Here is a 19,716-nt window from a genome sequence, read left to right as displayed (position 1 = left end):
ACGTTGAATCCTTTCCATCGAACAATTGGCCAATGAAAGATTGCCTTTCTTGATTCCAATCATTTGAATTCGAGAAGAACACTCATACTATACCAATGCATGACCATGACAATAACATATATAATTGTACTAACAATAATTTTCCTTTTTTTTCCTATTTTCCTCTTCATTTATAGCATGCTTTTGCTTTAACCTCGTTAGCATGTCTACAATATGAATATTTTCCATATCTGTTTGAATGTATGAACAAATATATATTGTGATATGCAACAAATATTTAGGGGATATGAGTATTTTCCATTGAAGTGAAGTAAACAATTTAGGGGAAGAAGAAGAACCACCCCCCCCCCCAAAAAAAAAAAAAAAAAAAAAACCAGCACCATCACCAAAAACCTTCCACCTTTCCCAGATAAGGTTAATTACAAACCAAATAGACAATTCAATCGGAGAAAAAAAAAACATAATAAGCACACCAAACATAAAACTATCAACAAAATTCACAATTCTATAATGAGTGCCATATTCAGTCTGCATAATTTGAAGAGTGAGGAATATTTTGATAATGTTCAATCTCGATCTTGGATCTGCTTAACGATTCCTTTTGCATATAGTTAGATATCTTGTATTCTGAGGTACCTCTTGCATTAAAACGCAGTGGGAGAAAACAGAAATGAAAAAGGACAAGTATATATATAGACGATAGATATATGAATATGTTTGATTAGAGAAGCAATATGCTGGCCTTTGGAATGTTTATGCTTGGGGATCAATAGTAATGCATTTTCTGTGTGAAAATGCATGTAACAAGAAAGACTACTCGAAAGGATGGAATGAAACCAGAAATACATGATGCTTACAGTAAGATCACACCCAAAAACTAAAAATAATTCAAGAAAGAAGAGAGTAGAGACGCTGACCTAGAACAAAGGAAGAAGAAGATTGCACGAGCGAAAATCCCTTCGAAGATTGGAGAGTTAACAGAGTGAAGATCATGCAGCCCTTTTATTGTGAAATTTGGCAGTATACATCTCAGTTTAGCGCCCTAATCCTGAAATTTGGTGCGCACAAAATCTCCCCGCAAATGAATTCGGGATTCTCATCGTTGTTGGAATTATGAAATTCAAACTCGGAAATCTTCATCCCCAATTTCCACCTTTTTTCCCCATACAAATTGCCGTTTCTCGCGCTGCAAGGTTCCCAAATGAGGGAAAACTGCTTTCCCATCCTAAATTCCCTAGTTTAAGTGAAATTCTTTTTTATTTTACCATATCCAAACAGAGTGTTATTTGTTATTTTTTCATTAAAATTAAAGTTTTTTTAGACTTTTCGTTAGTTTTCTTTAAAATTAAATCTGATCACTTAGTAATAGATCTAGTGATATTTCTCTTCACTTGTAAGAGATATGTCTTAAGTTCGATTCTCGCAAAAGACAAATTTGAACCACATTATTGCTAACCCATTAGTATAGATAATATTGTTTGTAATTTAAAAAAAAATAAAATAAAAATCTAGAGAGAGATTTTTACTCCAAAGAAATACAAGATTCCAAAGCCGGGTTAAACGGCGGATTGGATTGTTTGTTGCTGACCTTGCCTTACCTCGCCAATTACAAAATATAAAATGCTCCTCGCTTTTGGTTTGGGGTTAAACTTGGCATGCTCCTTACGCTTTCTTCCTCCCAAACCCTAATCACTTCGCGTACGATCGCATCCAACCGTGTGATCAGATCGCCATCGCTGCCGATCAGGTCATCGCTCTTATATTTCACGATTGCGATTGTTCTCGACGTCGTCGTTTTGTAGTTGTAAGGTTTTCATCGTTTCAATCTGCCAATTTCTGTGCATTCGGACATCCATAAACTATAGTTGGTTAATTATTCGGTTTGAGGTTCAAATTACTTTACTTTCTGGTATGATCTGTTTTCATTTATCGTTTTTTTAATTGAATTTGTTTAATTTTAAGGGCAGAGCCATAGGAGGATCTGAAATTTATAGGTTATTCAATTTTGTATTTATTTCACGTATCTATGGTTACATGCATGTGTGAGAGATAATTTGGAAGTAGGTGAATTGTAAATTCTGTTTGCTGGGTGTCAGGGATTTAATTGAGGTTTCAAAATTGGAAATTGGTTGAATTTAGAAGCAGGTTGGTTCTTGTGATAATTTAGAGGTTCTTATGTTTTTGAGTTGTTGATTATATGAATTTAGATAGGCTTCGATCGAGTAGAACCATCAAAAATGCATTACGATAACGTACTTTTTCTTGTGATTTTGTTAAAGCAATGTTTAACCAGTGTATATTTTTCGTAATCTTCCATGCGTTGTTTGGTTTTTGTTAAATTTAGTTTTGCAGTTTCTCAGGACTTTTCTCTGTTGGTTTGTTCACTTTTTTATTTGTTGTTTTTAACTTGGCAGGAGTAATGTCTTTTGCACGTAACTATCGTTCACAAGGGGGCACCACTGGTGAAGAGTATTGGCCCACCTTTGGTAGAAATGACTTCAAAAACTTCCACAACTTCAACCACCGGAACAACAACAACTGGAACAGGAGCAGGACCAGTAGCTTTGCTAAGAATTATAACAATTTCCCCAATTTCCAGAATTACGTGGGTGGTTATAAGGAGCACGCTGATAATTCTAATTATTTCAATCCTGACAGTGCACCATCGTTTAAGAGGAGAAAATTTTCAGATTCTACTTGGGGTGATGGTGGGAGACATTATCTGCCACCCAACACATATGAGTTTGTCTCGTCTACCTGCAATAATTATCTTCCTTATGCAAGATCACCCAACACATATGAGTTTGTCTCGTCTGCCTGCAATAATTATCTTCCTTATGCAAGATCCAACGGTGATGCCTCTGCATCTACTACTGGTAAACGTGACCGCTCAAAATTAGATGAGGATGAACTGCCCTTTATGTCAAGGGATGAGATAGAGAGATGCTCCCCGTCTAGAAAAGATGGTATAGATTCAGTACGTGAAGCGCACTTGCGCTACTCATATTGTTCTTACCTTCAGAATCTTGGATTGCGGCTTGACTTGTAAGCTTCTTTCTTTTCTAGGTGTATCTTTGTTATGTTTTCATTTTACATTCGTTTCCTTGCATTGTTGAACTGGTTTTGTCCAGAACTAGTTGTTATGGTATTTTTAACACTTTGCTAATTGACTTTCAGTTTCAATGTTTTCTTCTCTTTTTTAAGAATTATGTAATTTACAAACTGAATCATGTCTCTTCCAGGCCCCAGACTACTATCGCTACAGCAATGGTTCTCTGCCATCGGTTTTTTGCCCGGCGATCACACGCTTGCCATGATAGATTTGTGAGTATTGAACTTATTTTTAAATTCATAGCATCTTTTGATGTTATTAAGGTTTCTTTTATCTTAGATACCATAAATTTAATTTCTCATATGATCAGTATTTTAGCATTTAAGATAATCAATCATTTGTTGTGTTCAAAGTCTTTTCCCTTTTATTTTTATGTTTTCTTAATATAACTCATTAACGTATGTTTCTTTTCTCCATAACGTGCTGTTTTTAAATTTCCTACAGCTTATGTATTATCTGTGTTGTTGGTTTACTCTGTCACTCAATCTGGTAATAATATTTATGACTATTTCGTTTCTTTTCCAGTTGATTGCTACTGCCACTCTTTTCCTAGCTGCAAAGTCCGAGGAGACACCACGCCCTTTGAATACTGTGTTGAGAATGTCTTCTGAGATTTTCCATAAGCAGGATATCAGTTTCTTGTCCTATATGCTCCCCATTGTGAGTGTCTTTACTGTTCTTTGTGATCCTCTATGATATGATCTGTTCTCTTCAAAACATTCAGAATTAATACAATCTTCATACAGTTTAACTGTCAATATAAACATTATTACATAATCAAATGCCATAACGTTTTTCTTTTCGTTTACGTGAAAAAAACCATTGCATAGCCTTTTTTTTTTTAATTTTTAAATTCAGATGACTTTTCCTGCGTCCGATATTTTTTCCTATTTCATGCTATTCAGTACGTCATGTAGAGCATGAAACAAACCTTTTAAGATTTTTCCTTTCACTGGACACTTTCTAGCATTCTGACATATGTTGGTTGTTAAACAGGACTGGTTTGAGCAGTATCGGGAACGGGTGACTGAGGCTGAGCAAATGATACTGACCACTCTAAATTTTGAACTTGGTGTGCAGCATCCATATGCACCACTTACGTCTATTCTTAACAAATTAGGTCTCTCACAAACTGTTCTGGTGAATCTGTCCTTAAGCTTGGTCAGTGAAGGGTAAGCTCATCAATCTGAGATTTCAGCATTTTGCCTACATTTCGCTGAATGTTTGTACTTGATCATTATCGACATGTTTGTCTTGCTTTTTTCTACTCAGTTTACCTTGCATGCCTTCCTGAAAATTGTGTTATTAGTAAGATTCACTGTGGTTGTTAAAGGGGGGGGGTATCATCAGAATTTCAGATTTTGTTGATGTTTGGGCATGGCTATGGCTGCGGCAGAGGATAAACACTGGTTTTCTTCCTGTTCTCCAAAACTCTGATGCTTGATGCCTGTCTTTGTAATTTTCTTGTTTACAGTATCTACTCTAGTAGTATTTTGAAATATTAATTCTTTTGGCATGCATATAATTGCAGGATCTACACAAGATTAGAGTTGATCGCCTGTATGATATTCTTAGCTGGCGGATTGATTTGCTGTTCATGGAACTTTTGTTTTACTTCTGAAGTTGAACTGCCAATATTTTGTGGATGAATTTACCATAATATTCCTCCATCTTGGTCGTTGGCTGTTGAATATAGCCAATTAGCCTCATTAGCCATTTTCACATCTTCAACTTACTGGTGGAGTTTATTAAGAAAGTGTCCTGTCCTGCTTGCAAAAATACAGTTTGTAAGACAGGCTTTTTGTGTGCTTGGTTTTGGAGGAAAACCATTGACTAGGCTAGGATTTTCATATTGTGATTGGTAGTCCTTCCTGTCCCCATTGCCGTTTTATGAATCCTCCAATGACTTTTTCTAGTTCCTGCTAAAAACGAGGGGTTGACCAGATATCTAGGGGTTGCTTTAGGTTTAAAAGTATGATTTATCAGTTTTGAGTATCAGGGCTTGCAGTCTGATTTCAGTTTTGACCAAACTCTTTCTGATGGAAGTTTAAACCCTGGCCCAAAATGTTGCAAATTGTCGTAGAACTGTGGTCACTGACGCTTGAGTCTCAGGAGCTTGTGTAGGTATTTGCCTGACATAGATGTCTTGAAAGTTTTCGGTGTTGTATCTGTTTTTCCATTACAGAATGGAATGGGAGACATTAGCATTTTGTATAGTACCTGCCATTCATCTACCCCGTCTCCCTAAAGAAAAAAAGGGGAGAGATTTAATGCAACACGTCTGAATGAAAATGACGGAAATTGGCACTGACAGTCCTTATTAATTGGCATTGAGATGCAACTTATTTTCCAAGATGGGGGAATAGGAGCTCAGGAAATATAACAAAATTTTGAAAGTCATTTGAATGCTCTATCATTTTACATGATTTTCGTATCATAATCTTTTTGGTTTAACATATATTTCTCAGGTAATGATTTGTCTGGATCTAGAACCTGCCCAGATATTTATCCGGGTCAAACCCTTGACTCAGAACTATTTGCTTCCATATACTTGGTATCAGATAATGTCAATTTTCTAGTCCCAACTCCCGTGTAAGTGTTTTTACAGTTTTTAATAAATTTGAGGCCACTTCACAGTTAGTGTGTGCTATTTTTGCTTTAAAAATGTATTTTATCTTTGAGTTTTCTCAATTTTAAACTTTATTTGAACATTTGTTCAAGCGATGGATTTTGTTAGTTATTTGTTCTGAAAAAAAAGAAGGAAAAAAAGGTTTTCTTGAATATTCTTTGTCAAAATTTGTTATTTTTGTGAAATATGTTTTATATATTGTAACCGTATCTTCATTTATTTGTAATGATCAGTTTGATCTTAATGCCACTATTGTTGTTATTTGTGATGAATAATTTATTATTTTTATTACTGGCATTATGGACTCCTAGTCCTTCTGTTAGACGACTTTGTTTTACACAGAAGTACACAGCGGAATATTGCCTCACCAGCTAAATAAAAAAATAAAAAAATCATATATGAGTGAAGGAGATATTGGCATAGACTTTTTATATCCTTCTTGGTTACATCCAGGGATGTTTTTGGTGTGGGGGAAAGGCTACCCAAATCTTGGTACAAGTGTTGTAAGATTATGTTGCTAACTACAACCTGGAAATCTTTTGAAAAGAGTAAAGGAGTCCTAATAATTTAAGATACATGTACTTATGTTTTGAACGCTAGTGCTTTTCTGTTCTCCGTCTCATTATTTATTTATTCTGAAACCTTGCTGTTGATATAACTTCCGGCTAGGTGATTAAAAAGGTAAAATCACAGTGAGACTAGACTCCGGAGGAAACATGTTTTTCTCTATAAAGTACCCCAGAAGAATTGATGGCATCCATCCCTGTAGTTGCTTGAAAATTCCTACCATTGTTAGAATCCCGGGTTGTTGTAGGGGGCATTCGCCATTTTTTGTATTCCAAGGTCTCACCAAAGTTTTGCTTCAGTAGTTGTTGATATGAGAAAAGTATACGTATTATAACTCAGATGTGCATATGTATACTATCTGGAACAGACTATAGATGGCAATTCAGCTTCATATCATGCCTGCAACATGGGTGTGGTCGATGATTCTTGTCGGGAACTTAGTAGTTGGGTTATTGTGCATGCTCAATGAGCATCAATGCATGTGTTGGCAAGTCTGTCCAGATCCAGCCATTGATCAGAAGATTGTGGATTTTCTTTCAGAAGTTTAATTGTTTGCAATGTCCTGCTTTTGCTTTCTAAAATGAATCATGTATTCGAGTAAAATAGCCGTGCAGCAGATTGGGGACTGGGAATTGTGGTGTCTCTAGATGGGGTGTATCATATTTGCTATAGTTTTGGTACTCTTATCAGCCATCCTGCAGAGATTGTGGAAAATATTCTACCTGACTTGCTGCTTTTGTAGTTGGTAAGAAATTGACTTGTTATTTCATGCCTGATTTGATGTCGTTTTGCTACCAATTTTTTTATGCTATATGTTGCTGACGTACGTTCTATCAATGTGATGTGAAAAATATGCTACTTTGCACTGAGAATTGCCTGGTCTTTCTACTGTTGCCCCAGATGGTTTGGTTTGATGATGTGCCTTTTGCCTCTCCTATCCCATGGTGGTGGTTCGGTCTCATACTTTCAGAAACTGATTTTGTTTTTTCATTTTATTGTTCAGGCTTCGGAGTTCTCTGTGGCTCCAGTTCAAACCGCATCATATTGCGGCAGGAGCTGCCTACCTTGCCGCAAAGTTTCTAAATTTGGATCTTGATTCTTATAAAAATATATGGCAGGAATTCCAAGCTACACCAGATATTCTTCAAGGTATGCATACATGCTTTTGTTATCACAGCTGAGGGCTAGCGAGCTGCATTTTCAATTGCGTATATCTAGTTTTAATTTGGGTTATGGTTGATGCAGCCGTTGCTCAGCAGTTGATGGAACTCTTCTAGATGGATGGAGCATGTTGTTACGCTAGTTTCTGTGTATAAAATTCGGATCGGGGAAAACATACTCGACTTTTGCAGAGGTATGGTGTGAGGAGACGAGGAGAAACGCCAAGATATGATATCGTTTCTCGCGACTGCTTTCCTCTTGAACCTCTTGAAGGCTTAAAAAGTATAGTTTTTAATGTTTTGTAACTTTTCGGAGTGGTAGCGTACATATTAATGACAAAATCGCTACAACGTTTTTCTTAGATCTTGTGCTCTATGTTCTTATTATATCTTTGTCGATTGTCGAAGGAGGTTTTAGACAACATAATGATGTAACGGTTTGGGGCTCCAAATCCATCGGCCTCGGGCGAACGGAGAGATGCTCTCTTGTCACAAATTCAGTACGTGACAAACGTTTATTGTGAGAGGCTGCTGGACACGAGAATATTTCCAAGCATGACAGGAGTTACCTACCGACTACATGTTGCGAAAACATGAATGTTGGTAGGTTAGGGGATGGTAGAATGTTGCTTTCAATTACTCTCCATATTCAAGAGTTGGAGATTACCTACTCTTCTTTTCATTTATTATGCTCCAGCGTTTGACATGTACCGAATGAATAAAACGCAAAATATGCCACAAAGAATTTGGCTGCCAAAAATTTCAGCGCACACCAAACACTGATGCATACCATATCATTTTGTATCGGTCTCTCTTTTAAAATACATGCTACAAAAGAATTCATATAGTATAGTTGAAGCATACTAAAATTCAGAAGGAATCAACTTTAAATTTTACCGCTATCATGAAGCCATCCGGCAACGTAGAAGGCATAAAAAATCAGAACGGCCGACGGCCGGCACAAAATAAAAATACATTTCAAAATTCATATGTTTTCAACACAAAATTTAACATATTATTTAGACTTGGCATTCATGTCGTGTTTTTTGTGTTCGTGTCGTTTTCATGACATACTCGATATCTTAACAGATCGTGTTATGTAACACCCGTTAAAGTCAACAAGTAATATGACCCGATCCGAAATTAACCCGTTAATATTATCAGTAATATGACCCAACGTGTGTGTTTTTCGTGTTTGTGTCGTTTTCGTGATATATTCGATATCTTAACGGATCACGTTATGTAACATCCATTAAGATAAATGGGTAATATGCTCCAACCTGAAATCAACCAGTTAATATTATCAGATAATAGGACCTGACCGGTTATCTGTTAAGGAAAATATATTTTAATCAATAAATAATGAAAATGAAAAATATAATTTGACCCAAAAAATTTGAAAAACATAATACTAAATTTGTATATGTATATGACATTGTCACATAAATATTACTTCAAAAGACAAAAACAACATTAGTCTTTTAAGTATTACATATCCCAAAATAAGAGTCTAATGAACAAACATTGGTATATTACTATAAAATACAAATGTTCAAGGATATGTAAAATGAAAGGAGTTGCGTTTCAAGATTGAGGAAACCTTGCACGTTTTTTACAGTAAAACCCTTCAATTTTTATCAATCACAAAGAGAAATGATATTGGTTTATTTTGAACTCTCTTAAAAAGACTATTCATGAGGGTTTGTATGGTTCTAAAAATTCAAACAAAGATGTACCCCTCCTCAAAGTGTACACCATGTGATCACAAGGGCTTGCATATTTTTTCACATTTTTTGCACTTGTAAGTTAATTATTATAATTTTTTAATGTGTTTGGTATTTTTAAATTACTTGATATTTTTATTTTAATGTGTTTTATAATTTTTTTAATCTTACTCCTTGCCTATAGTATACTATAAAAATAAATAAAACTTAATTTTTTAAATTTATATAGAATAATAATACGATAATACATATTTTAATACACAATATATGCATATACTATGACTTTTATATTTTATTGTATGTTTTTTTTAAGTAGTTTAAAAAAATTAAAATAATCAAAATAATATTTTTCTTAACCTGTTGAAATGGATTACTCGCGTGTCATTCTTGTGTAAATTTGTTAAGGACCCGCTATTAACGGATTATTATTGTGTGATCCGATAATGATCCGATTAGCTATTGGAACGATCCGAAACCTATTATTTTATGTCGTTTACGTATCGTGTAAGAAATGGTTAGATTTAATATTATTACTGCATATTTATTATTAATCATTTTCTTTGCATTATTTCTAATTTCGTCCGTACTCATGTCATTGTCACGCACCTTAATCTCTTCCTGATCGCGATCGTTGGGAGCCGTGCCCTTGTTTTTTCGAATCCCGGGGTAATATTCTCGAGAAACAAACAGAAAGTTAAGTGCTCACGAAAAGCTGACCTCACTGGATAAAAACACAAGAAGCAGCTAAAAGATTTAATGGCTCACGACGCCAATCCAGTTTCTTCTGCTGTGATCTGCTCATTGGAAGCTAAGACGAACGTCCCAACGCTACTTCGGATGGATTCAGCGGCAGCTCAGCGTCGCCTTAAAGCAATCAACCGCCACCTCGCCACCGGCGTCGACTCCGAGTCCCCTCTCCGGCCCAATCCCACCGCCGGCGAGTTCTTTTCCGGTGCGCCGTCCCTCTGTGCTTATTATTTTTCCAGCTCAATTTTGGTTTTGACTTTTGATCGCGTAGGTGCCATTAATGCCCCCAGATTTTGTGGTGTCTTGATTTTGGGGGACTTTTGAGCTTCCAAGAGCTCGATACAGATTACATATTTCGGGCATTGAGAATCAGAAAAGAGTTTTCATACCTCTGGTTTTAGATTGTTTGATCATACGTTTCGACTTCAGTTGAGGATCATACAGTTTTGAATTGTTTTTTCAGTAAAGGGTGATTCTTTGTATCATTTCAGCAGTTCCAATTCATTGATTTAGAAACCCGTTAGACAGTTAATGTTGCGTCTCGATTTATAAGAGATTTGGATTTGAATTCTTTTTTGTTAATGGGTTTCTTTGTTTTTAAAAGTACTAGTTTTTGTGCTCTTAAGGTTTTATATTTCTTTTCCTTTTTGTCGAAATTTGCATGTGAAATTGATCATTTTGAAACGGGGTGCAATTCAAATGCTCAAGAATATTTCCCCACTTATACACAAAATATGTGTTTTTATAACGTATTATGCAAACAAAACTTGAACTGAATAGCCAAAATCTAATCCCTCTTTCAAATCAGAAATGTCAAATGCAAGTGTGCTGCTGGATTGCAATTCATGTTTTTTGTTCGCGAATCACTTTTGGACTTTGTTGAAGGTTACTTTTGTTTTCTTTTGTCCTTTTCAGTTAGACATTAATAGTTGTTCGCGGAATTTGTTACTGATGAAACTTTGAAGGTTACTTTTGTTTTTCTTTTGTCCTTCTCAGTTAGACATTAATACTTGTTCGGATGTCGTCATGTTTTGTTTTTGTGGGGATTTTGGTCCATGGGATCCAAGAGACCATTTTGAGTGGACATTTGATTCGAGGGAGGTATGGCAGTGCTTTATGGGAAATATGGAAAGACCGTTGGGTTTAGGGTTTAGAAAAATATACTTGGGAGTTCATCATTTTGTCCTTCCATTGGTCTGAATTCTGTGAAACGTTCACCTTCTATCTCCCACATCCAAGCACATATAAGCATTTGACAATGATCTTTGTTCTCTCTCTGATGGGAAAAATGGACTGATCTAGCTGATGAAGAGCACTGAAGATTTGGATACAAACTTATATAAAAACTTGGATCAGTAAAATGAAGAGGACTACCATGACAAAGAAGATGGACTATATGAAAAATCGGAGTTTGACTTAGTACTTACAGGGCAAATCCTTTCTACAATTGGTAGCATTGTTTTCTCTTTGATTGATTAAATATTGTCTGTTTTTTGTTTGCCTTATGTTTTGTTTTGTATCTGTCGCTTTTTTTTTTCCTTGGTTGTCTTGTTTAGTTCTTTTGCATTATGTGTTTCATAATGAAAAACTTTGGCCGTTTACATTATGTATGGGATATGTCACTGCGTGAATCCTGCTTTGTGGGATATTGTGAAAGTGATAATGGATAAGTTTGTTGCTCAAAAGATAAATTTCTGAGGGGTATTGAGGGCTTTCAAGTGGGATAGGAAATGAAAATTAGATTCTTTAAGGTTTGGTTTCTTTGTTTTGTGGTGGACTATAGAATAAGTGGGAACAAGTTGGTAAAGGTGGTTAGCAATTTGTTCTGGAAACGTGTCTAGGATGTTTAACTTATTGGCTCAAATACATATATTAATATCATTAAATTCTTAACAGAGCATGGGTACAGTGTGGTGCTTCCAGAGAAATTAGACACAGGAAAGTGGAATGTATACAGGTGGGTATATTCCCTTTTTTCGTTTGTGCTGCCCCAACAAGATCCTTGGCTATTCATGTCATGTGAGAACAATATTTTTGTTTTGTTGTTGTGGTGACAGATCTGCACGCTCCCCAATGAAGCTTGTTAGTAGATTCTCGGATCATCCTGAAATTGGTACACTGCATGATAATTTTGTGTGAGTCAGCTACTTTTTGCCAAATTACACAAGTACATTTAAGCTCAATAATTTCCTACAATTATCTGCCCTACATTTATATGTCTAACCACTGTTATTTAGTTCCCTTGGAATTTGCTAACTGACTTCATCTAACTTTTGTCAATATTAGGCATTCAGTTGAAACTTTCCGAGATTACAAATACTTGGGCACACGAATTCGTGTTGATGGAACAGTTGGAGAGTGAGTGCCTTTTATATAATTAACATCTCAGTTCCTGTGAATTACAATTGTTTGGGCTCATGCATCCAGTGAAGCCTCACCCATTTTCATTTGTTTTTCTGCCTTCAAGTTACAAGTGGATGACATACGGAGAAGCAGGTACTGCTCGGTCAGGAATAGGTTCTGGCCTAATTTATCATGGAATACCAAAGGTGTAATTTCATTAATAATTCCATGGTTCCAATATACTTCCGTTTATTGGTCATTGAACTTTATCTCTGTAATTAGTTCCTTGAAACCTGAAACTACCGAGTGGATTTCCCTGATGTTACTTGACATCAAATCCTCCTTAAACTTTTATGTCTTTAACTACAGGGATCTTCAATTGGATTGTATTTTATTAACAGACCTGAGTGGCTCATTGTTGATCATGCCTGCTCTGCGTATTCGTACATATCAGTTCCTTTGTATGACACTCTAGGTTTGTGCTACTTTTCTTGTATTTTTCCAATCTTGGTCTATGGTTCAGGTGTTACAATTGAATATGATATTCTTTGCAGGTCCAGATGCTGTCAAGTATATTGTAAATCATGCTGTTATACAAGTTATCTTTTGTGTGCCTCAAACATTGAATAGTGTGAGTTTAAGTTATTATCACCCTCTATAACTTCACAATATTTTCATGAGTTGTAAAAACTTTTATCTTGTAACCTTCTTTCTTCCTCAGTTTTATATATTTAGGTATTAAATGACAACTAAATGTTTGTTTTTATATTTTTGGAAGTGCTCATATGATAACATATACATCTTTGTGTAAATGCCATCACAAAATGTTTTGAGCAAGTGTTTATCAGGTTGAATTGCTGTATGGAATATAGACCAGATGCTAATTTAGATGTCATCTTAAGTATCCAAAAAAGAAAAAGAATAGATAACAAGAGCAGGAAAAGCTCAACAAAAGGCGAAAATCCTTAACAGTCACAATATAAACCTAGCTTGGAAACCGTTTCTTCTGAAATATGTGGTGTCGACTTCTTTCACCTTGGCATTTAACTCATGTTTGGCCAAAATTACTGTCAAAGTATGGTTTAGTGTGTCATTTCTCACTGTTTCAATTTTATCTTAAGGTGTATTTTTCCTTGTAGTGTATATAATCTATATAACTTGTAGACTGAAGTTGTTCATGTTGTTAGTAATAAATCATGAATGAGTGCATAATTATAGGAAAATTGAGGATTAGATTCCATATTGTTATATTACATGGCTCTGAATTTCTCAATTGATTCTCGTCATTTGGAACTGCAGTTGTTGAGCTTCTTGGCGGATATTCCAACTGTACGCCTGATTGTGGTATGAGAATACAACTCATAGTATTAAATTAATCTTTGTACTAGTGAAAGTTGAATGTGATGTTGACTTTACACAGTTTATATATCTTTTAAAATAATGTCTTCATTTGCCCTCGATATTATTCAGGTTGTTGGGGGGATGGATGATCAAATGCCATCTCTTCCATCATTGGCTGGAGTGAAGGTTGTAACATACTCAAAATTGCTGTCTCAGGTAATTCCTTTATTCCCTATGAATCCACCAAATCATTGAAACGTCTGTGGATATCTGTCAAAGATCTTCTCATGGATGCATAAATGATATACATCCAAGCATTAGATGCATTTTTCTGTGTAAACATTAGCATAAAGAATGCGTTGAGCAGTGCTAAAATGAACTCACAGACATAAACCCGTAGCATAAACACTCCTGAAATAGCCATTTCGTCATAGCTGCATATTGGATATTTTCTGCGTCCTAAACCACACATTGTCTTCTTCTTACATATTTTAATGCAGTCTGTTCACACACTTAATGAACATTAAATGTTTTTTGTCTGCTCATGTTGCCACTTGGATATTATGACTCTTATCATAGTTAAACTCCTTAGTATCTGATGATATAACTTTGAGTGATGTGCTTCTTATCCATTGTATTATTTCAGGGCTCTAGTAGTCTTCGGCCTTTTTGCCCACCAAAACCCGAGGATGTTGCAACAATATGCTACACAAGTGGTACAACAGGCACCCCAAAGGTACGATTTAAAGAACTATTAACTTTTAGCTTTTTTCGATAAAAAATGTATATTACAACTTGTAGCTTTCTGATGAAGTTAGTGTGTTCCGCAAGAAATGGTTTAGCTTCTATATTTTCATATATTGTTCGGAGTTCTCCTTTTATAACTGTTGGATATTGTGGAAGAAACAAGAATTCTAGGGCTGCCTCCTCCTCAAATATGACTATGTTAAATACTTTCCATATCTTATTTATACCCCATGTATTGTAAGAATTGCACTATAACCAACAATAACATTTGGCCAGGGAGCTGTATTGACTCATGGAAACTTGATTGCAAATGTTGCTGGGAGCACGATTGCTATCAAATTCTACCCATCCGACGTGTGAGTATCTGTAGTTTTGTGTGCTTCTTAGAAACAGTAGTGTTTTTTTAATCAGATTTTTTATTTCATACACATTACCTTGTACTTTCCAGCTACATATCATATCTTCCTTTGGCACACATTTATGAGCGGGTTAACCAGGTCATGACAGCATACTTTGGAGTTGCTGTTGGATTCTACCAAGGGGTATGAAACTTGTTTAAACATTTCCTTTTTTAACAGTTTCCCATCATATCTTGAATCTGTGGTATTGTCTCCCCAATGAAACAAAAACCTGTCCATTTGATATAGAGGTTTACTTCTTCGTAAGGGCTTTTTCTACATCTGTTTTCTTGAAATACAATAAAAACTGTGCCAGAATCAATCTGCCGTTAAAAATTAGTCTGCATTTTACTGAAGGGTAGATGCATGTTGCCGTATTAATTTTTTCTCAATTATACTGGATTCAAGCATGTAAGACTTTACTAGAATTGATGAATTTCCTAAAGGAATCTGATGCAATTGTAATATTGATTTATAACATCAACATCGATCTAACCTTTGGAACCTATTGACAAAGTGCTGACCAACACGTTGTAATATGTGCTATATGTTAGAGTCGTTAGGCTAGCTGGTTTATTTATATTTTTGTATTTTTTATTTTGGTTTAATTACGTATCTTTAGAGACAAGCCTTACAGCGTTTATTTAACTGTCCTATGCAGGATAATTTAAAATTAATGGACGATATGGCAGCTCTAAGACCTACCATCTTCAGCAGTGTTCCTAGGCTGTATAACAGAATATATGCGGGGTAAAAAAAAATTTCAATTGCTTATGTGATTGTTCACCAATAAGAAACTAATACAGTTAAACAGACATTAACTCGGATATTCTAGTTTTTCAGTATTACAAATGCGGTCCAGACATCTGGTGTACTGAGGGAGAGGCTATTTAATGCTGCTTACAATGCCAAGAAGCAGGCACTATTAAGTGGTAAAGCATATTGCCACTAAATTCTTTTTGCACTATAACGTGAGAATCTACGTCTCACACAATTGTTTATGCTTAAACTGTTAAACTTCTTTTTGAGGACGTAACAAAATGTATGATCTTATGGAAATGGTTTAAGGTGTAAAATCTAGGTGCCAACGTTCAAGTAGAAAGTATATTATGTTTAACTTTGAAATAATAGAAAACTACAATTGTGGAAATATAGAAACAAAACTACAAGTGAATCGGGTGATATTCTTTACTTAAAGTAGAAATGTAGCAGCTTTAAGGAACTAGTTGTGGAAAATTAGAAGCAAAACCACAAGTCAATCAGGTGATATTCTATAAATGTAGAAATATAGCAGCTTGAAAATGAGATTGACAAAAAATGTTTTCTTGACCCTGCCTCGTGGTTTCCTTGAACATTCTGTTAGCCACAGCTGACAAGGGATGAGTCTAAACTGTTTTGGTGCCAATTATTTCCGTGTATTGTGTACTTTTCACTATTTCTTATTGTATCATGATGTCATATTATAGGAAAAAATCCACCCCCCATGTGGGATAGATTGGTATTCAATAAGATAAAGGCTAAGCTAGGAGGACGAGTTCGTTTTATGACGTCAGGTGCTTCACCCTTGTCACCTGATGTAATGCAATTTTTGAAGATGTAAGTCTTTTACATTTCTAGGCATATCGAATGCCAAAAAGGAGTCACATGTGGTTGGTTTTTATTTCATAGTTTTTATTCTTTTGCATCTACCGGGCTTATAAACTAATGATGATTTATTCCCAGATGCTTTGGTGGTGAAGTGGCCCAAGGGTATGGAATGACTGAGACTTCTTGTATTATTAGTGTTATGGATGGGGATGACAACATATGTGGGCATGTTGGCTCTCCTAATCCAGCTTGTGGTGAGTTATTGTCCACTGACTCTAAATTTAATGCAGCTAATTAATGGCATCATTTAGGTTCTTTTCGAATAATGCAGACCAAAAATTTGAGCTTTTTATTCTTTGACACTTCTACTGTCCCGAGAGTCGGACTTAAGTTAGCTGGCACAAATGTGATTGTGGAAACTTGTGCTATTCAAGTGTCAATTTCTTCTCCTCCAATGATTGTTAAGCACTCGCATGACCTCATACTTCTCGATAGCATATATCTTCACAGATGGAGGGATTATGCCTGAACCAGTTCAATGATTGCATTTGTCACGCAAACGAGATTCACCTGGTCATCATTATCTGACTATTATGATGCCTTAGAATCATATAATTTTCGTCACAGTTATTCAGATGTGATAAGCTGGTTGTGCAGAACTATTGGAATGACTGGTTCCATTATATGTTCGCATGTAGGGCTGTTGACAAAACAAACTAGTGCAGTCCAACCTAAGTTGGCTTAGTCAGGTTATTGTAACATTAATCTGGCAAAGCGGACCTGATCTGACCTTTTAATAATGCATTAATAATCATATTTCCCCTAATGGTATGTTGAACATGTAGTTTCAATTGCTTGCATTCCTATCCACATGTTTGATTCAATATGAATGCATGCAATAAATGAGCTATACATCTGAAGATGGTGCTTGAATTCGTGGTGAAATTTATGTCAGATTAATAATGCCTTAAAATTTATTTTCATATTTTTGATTCCAGAAATAAAGCTTGTTGATGTTCCAGAAATGAACTATACATCTGATGATCAACCGTATCCTCGTGGTGAAATCTGTGTGAGGGGTCCTATTATATTCCAAGGATATCACAAAGATGAAGTGCAGACGTATTCAACTTACCTGTTAATCACTTGTTTTAAATGTTGTTCATTCAGTCAGATATTAAATTAGTCTGATATTGTACCGGATAGGAGGGAAGTGGTCGACGAAGATGGATGGCTTCATACTGGAGACATTGGGTTGTGGTTACCTGGAGGTCGTCTGAAAATTATTGATAGGTGAGATCATGCCATCCTAAATGATAGCTTCTAATATATTTACTCCGATTTTGCTCAAATCAGGACAGTATCATGCTTTATATTTTGATAACTGTGATGCGCATATGGTAACCTTGTCAAATTCAAATTGGTAATAGTGTGAAGTTATAAATATATATTTATATATATATATGCGCTAGGGCTCATAAGATTTCCCAGGCAATTGCTGACAATCATATAAAGCAAAAGACGCACGGCATACTTTGCACAATTAGGATCGGACATGCCCTAGCATGGGTTTATGATGCATTGTCCCCCAATGATATTCACTGAGCATTTGCAATTAAAATGCCTACAGGTTGGATGCTAAGGGTTAAACGAACTGTGATGGTTCTACTTTCCCCATCCCGCGCCCCCAAATCCTGCCTATTTTTCTTGAGAAAGTTAATTTGACCGGCACCACGTATGGAGAGAATGTATTGAAATGACCGGATTTATCGTGCTTAGAGCATATTAGTCCTCTTTTATCATGTGGACAACTTATAACTGGAGGTTTTGTGTACCCTTGTAGGAAGAAGAACATTTTCAAGTTGGCACAGGGAGAGTATATAGCTCCAGAGAAAATCGAGAATGTCTATGCCAAGTGCAAGTTTATTGCCCAGTGCTTTGTTTATGGTATGAATTTAGAATATGCTAAGTCTCTCTCTCTCTCTCTCTCTCTCTCTCTCTCTCTTTCATATGATGGGTTGCTGACTGCTTATTTGCTGCTATTCGTAGGCGACAGCTTTAATTCTTCTTTAGTAGCGATTGTCGCAGTCGACCTGGATGCATTGAAAGCATGGGCTGATTCTGAAGGCATTAAGGTGAAAGTATCACAATTCAGTTGTACAACAAATGAAGATAATAAGTATCATGCTTGAGGAGCTAGTAACGTTTGGTTGACCATTTTGCTCGTGCACATAAATAAGTGTTTGGCCTTTCAATATTTCCTACAACTAATTGATAATCTTCATTCAGTTACTTCTCAAAAAGTCGGAACAATTGGAAACAGTTTAACTTCTGAATAACTTCTCTGGTGATGTTTGGGTGCAGTTTGAAGATGTAGGGAAACTATGCAATGACCCAAGAGCAAGAGCAGCTGTATTGGCCGATATGGATGCTGTTGGCAGGGAAGCTCAGGCAAGTTATTTAATAAAATTACTCAAATGCTATCTGTTTCTTGCAATGCACGCTGTTCAAATTAAACGTTGGATGTTTTCATAAATAATTCAATAATATTTCTCTTCAGTTGAGAGGTTTCGAATTTGTAAAAGCCGTGACACTGGTGCTTGAACCGTTCACATTGGAGAATGGACTGCTCACTCCAACATTTAAGGCAAGTATTCAGTTTCAAAAAATTGATAGCAAATGGATGGACGGATTAACGTGACTCACATTCTCTCATTGCATACATGACCTCTTCAGATCAAGAGACCTCAAGCAAAGGAGTACTATGCAAAAGCAATATCGGCCATGTATTCAGAGCTCGCCGTTTCTGAATCCTCCACTCGATAGCTTTAAGTGATGCAATGAGGAGCAGCCAAATTGATGCCCTCAACCAGCCACGGAAAAACCGAAAAAAAAGGAAAAAGAGAGACAAGTATAGGATGGAGAAGAAATAAGAGAAGCAGCTAAGCAGACAGAGAGAATGGAGGCCAAGCATTCTTGCAAGTAGATTCCATGCTCTGTGGAGGTGACACAATGAAAGACATGGTTTTCAAAGCGTCTCTCGTGCTTTGCTTATGTCCTTTTATTTGTTTCTAAAAGTGAATTAACAAATTAGAGTATCATCATAATCTAATAAATACAAATTAGAACTTTCAGGTCATGATTTTAATTGGTGATTTAGACATTGGTTTGAAATTATGCCCGCGGTTTGTTGCTGGATTAGAAATTGTATAGATAATTATGTTTGAAAAACTAACAAAGCTAAATCTAGTGTAATGAGTAGATGTCCAACCTTACAACAGTGTTTAAAATTGAACCAATAAATGCACCCCTAACTTTGTAGAAGTGCTTAAATTGTACGTAACAGATTTAGAATTTAGGT

At 35.8% G+C, this 19,716-nt stretch overlaps 2 protein-coding genes across 2 annotated transcripts; both read left to right on the top strand.

Moving 5' to 3' along the window:
* The first annotated feature begins 1,588 nt into the window (after positions 1-1,588).
* LOC103956614 (cyclin-T1-4) lies at positions 1,589-7,830 on the top strand. The gene is made up of 8 exons (XM_048584282.1): positions 1,589-1,809; positions 2,415-2,746; positions 2,804-3,045; positions 3,243-3,324; positions 3,638-3,772; positions 4,109-4,284; positions 7,312-7,457; positions 7,554-7,830. Exons 2-8 carry the CDS (start codon positions 2,420-2,422, stop codon positions 7,583-7,585), a joined length of 1,140 nt encoding a protein of 379 aa, XP_048440239.1. The 5' UTR covers positions 1,589-1,809; positions 2,415-2,419; the 3' UTR covers positions 7,586-7,830.
* A 2,013-nt stretch (positions 7,831-9,843) lies between these two features.
* LOC103956616 (long chain acyl-CoA synthetase 6, peroxisomal) lies at positions 9,844-19,494 on the top strand. The gene is made up of 23 exons (XM_048584475.1): positions 9,844-10,144; positions 11,836-11,896; positions 11,997-12,074; positions 12,226-12,297; positions 12,407-12,488; positions 12,652-12,757; positions 12,837-12,913; positions 13,582-13,626; positions 13,753-13,839; positions 14,270-14,359; positions 14,647-14,726; positions 14,819-14,912; positions 15,430-15,518; positions 15,612-15,700; positions 16,235-16,364; positions 16,491-16,609; positions 17,354-17,477; positions 17,562-17,648; positions 18,199-18,302; positions 18,405-18,490; positions 18,720-18,806; positions 18,916-19,002; positions 19,092-19,494. Exons 1-23 carry the CDS (start codon positions 9,949-9,951, stop codon positions 19,179-19,181), a joined length of 2,160 nt encoding a protein of 719 aa, XP_048440432.1. The 5' UTR covers positions 9,844-9,948; the 3' UTR covers positions 19,182-19,494.
* Positions 19,495-19,716: the final 222 nt, after the last annotated feature.

Source organism: the organism of the source record quoted next, unplaced genomic scaffold, assembly GCF_019419815.1.
Source record: "Pyrus x bretschneideri cultivar Hongxiangsu unplaced genomic scaffold, Pyrus_bretschneideri_v1 Contig21, whole genome shotgun sequence".
In the NCBI taxonomy this organism is placed as follows: domain Eukaryota; kingdom Viridiplantae; phylum Streptophyta; class Magnoliopsida; order Rosales; family Rosaceae; genus Pyrus; species Pyrus x bretschneideri.
The sequence above is the reverse complement of the archived record's forward strand: the minus strand, read 5'-3'. Positions and strand labels throughout refer to the sequence as shown.

Coding starts and splice junctions, on each gene's coding strand:
- LOC103956614 (XM_048584282.1), top strand. CDS start 2,420: ATGTCTTTTGCACGTAACTATCGTTCACAAGGGGGCACCACTGGTGAA. Junction 4,285..7,311: donor TTAAGCTTGGTCAGTGAAGG/GTAAGCTCATCA, acceptor TTTATTGTTCAG/GCTTCGGAGTTCTCTGTGGC. Junction 7,458..7,553: donor TACACCAGATATTCTTCAAG/GTATGCATACAT, acceptor TGGTTGATGCAG/CCGTTGCTCAGCAGTTGATG.
- LOC103956616 (XM_048584475.1), top strand. CDS start 9,949: ATGGCTCACGACGCCAATCCAGTTTCTTCTGCTGTGATCTGCTCATTG. Junction 11,897..11,996: donor GGAAAGTGGAATGTATACAG/GTGGGTATATTC, acceptor TTGTGGTGACAG/ATCTGCACGCTCCCCAATGA. Junction 19,003..19,091: donor TGCTCACTCCAACATTTAAG/GCAAGTATTCAG, acceptor TGACCTCTTCAG/ATCAAGAGACCTCAAGCAAA.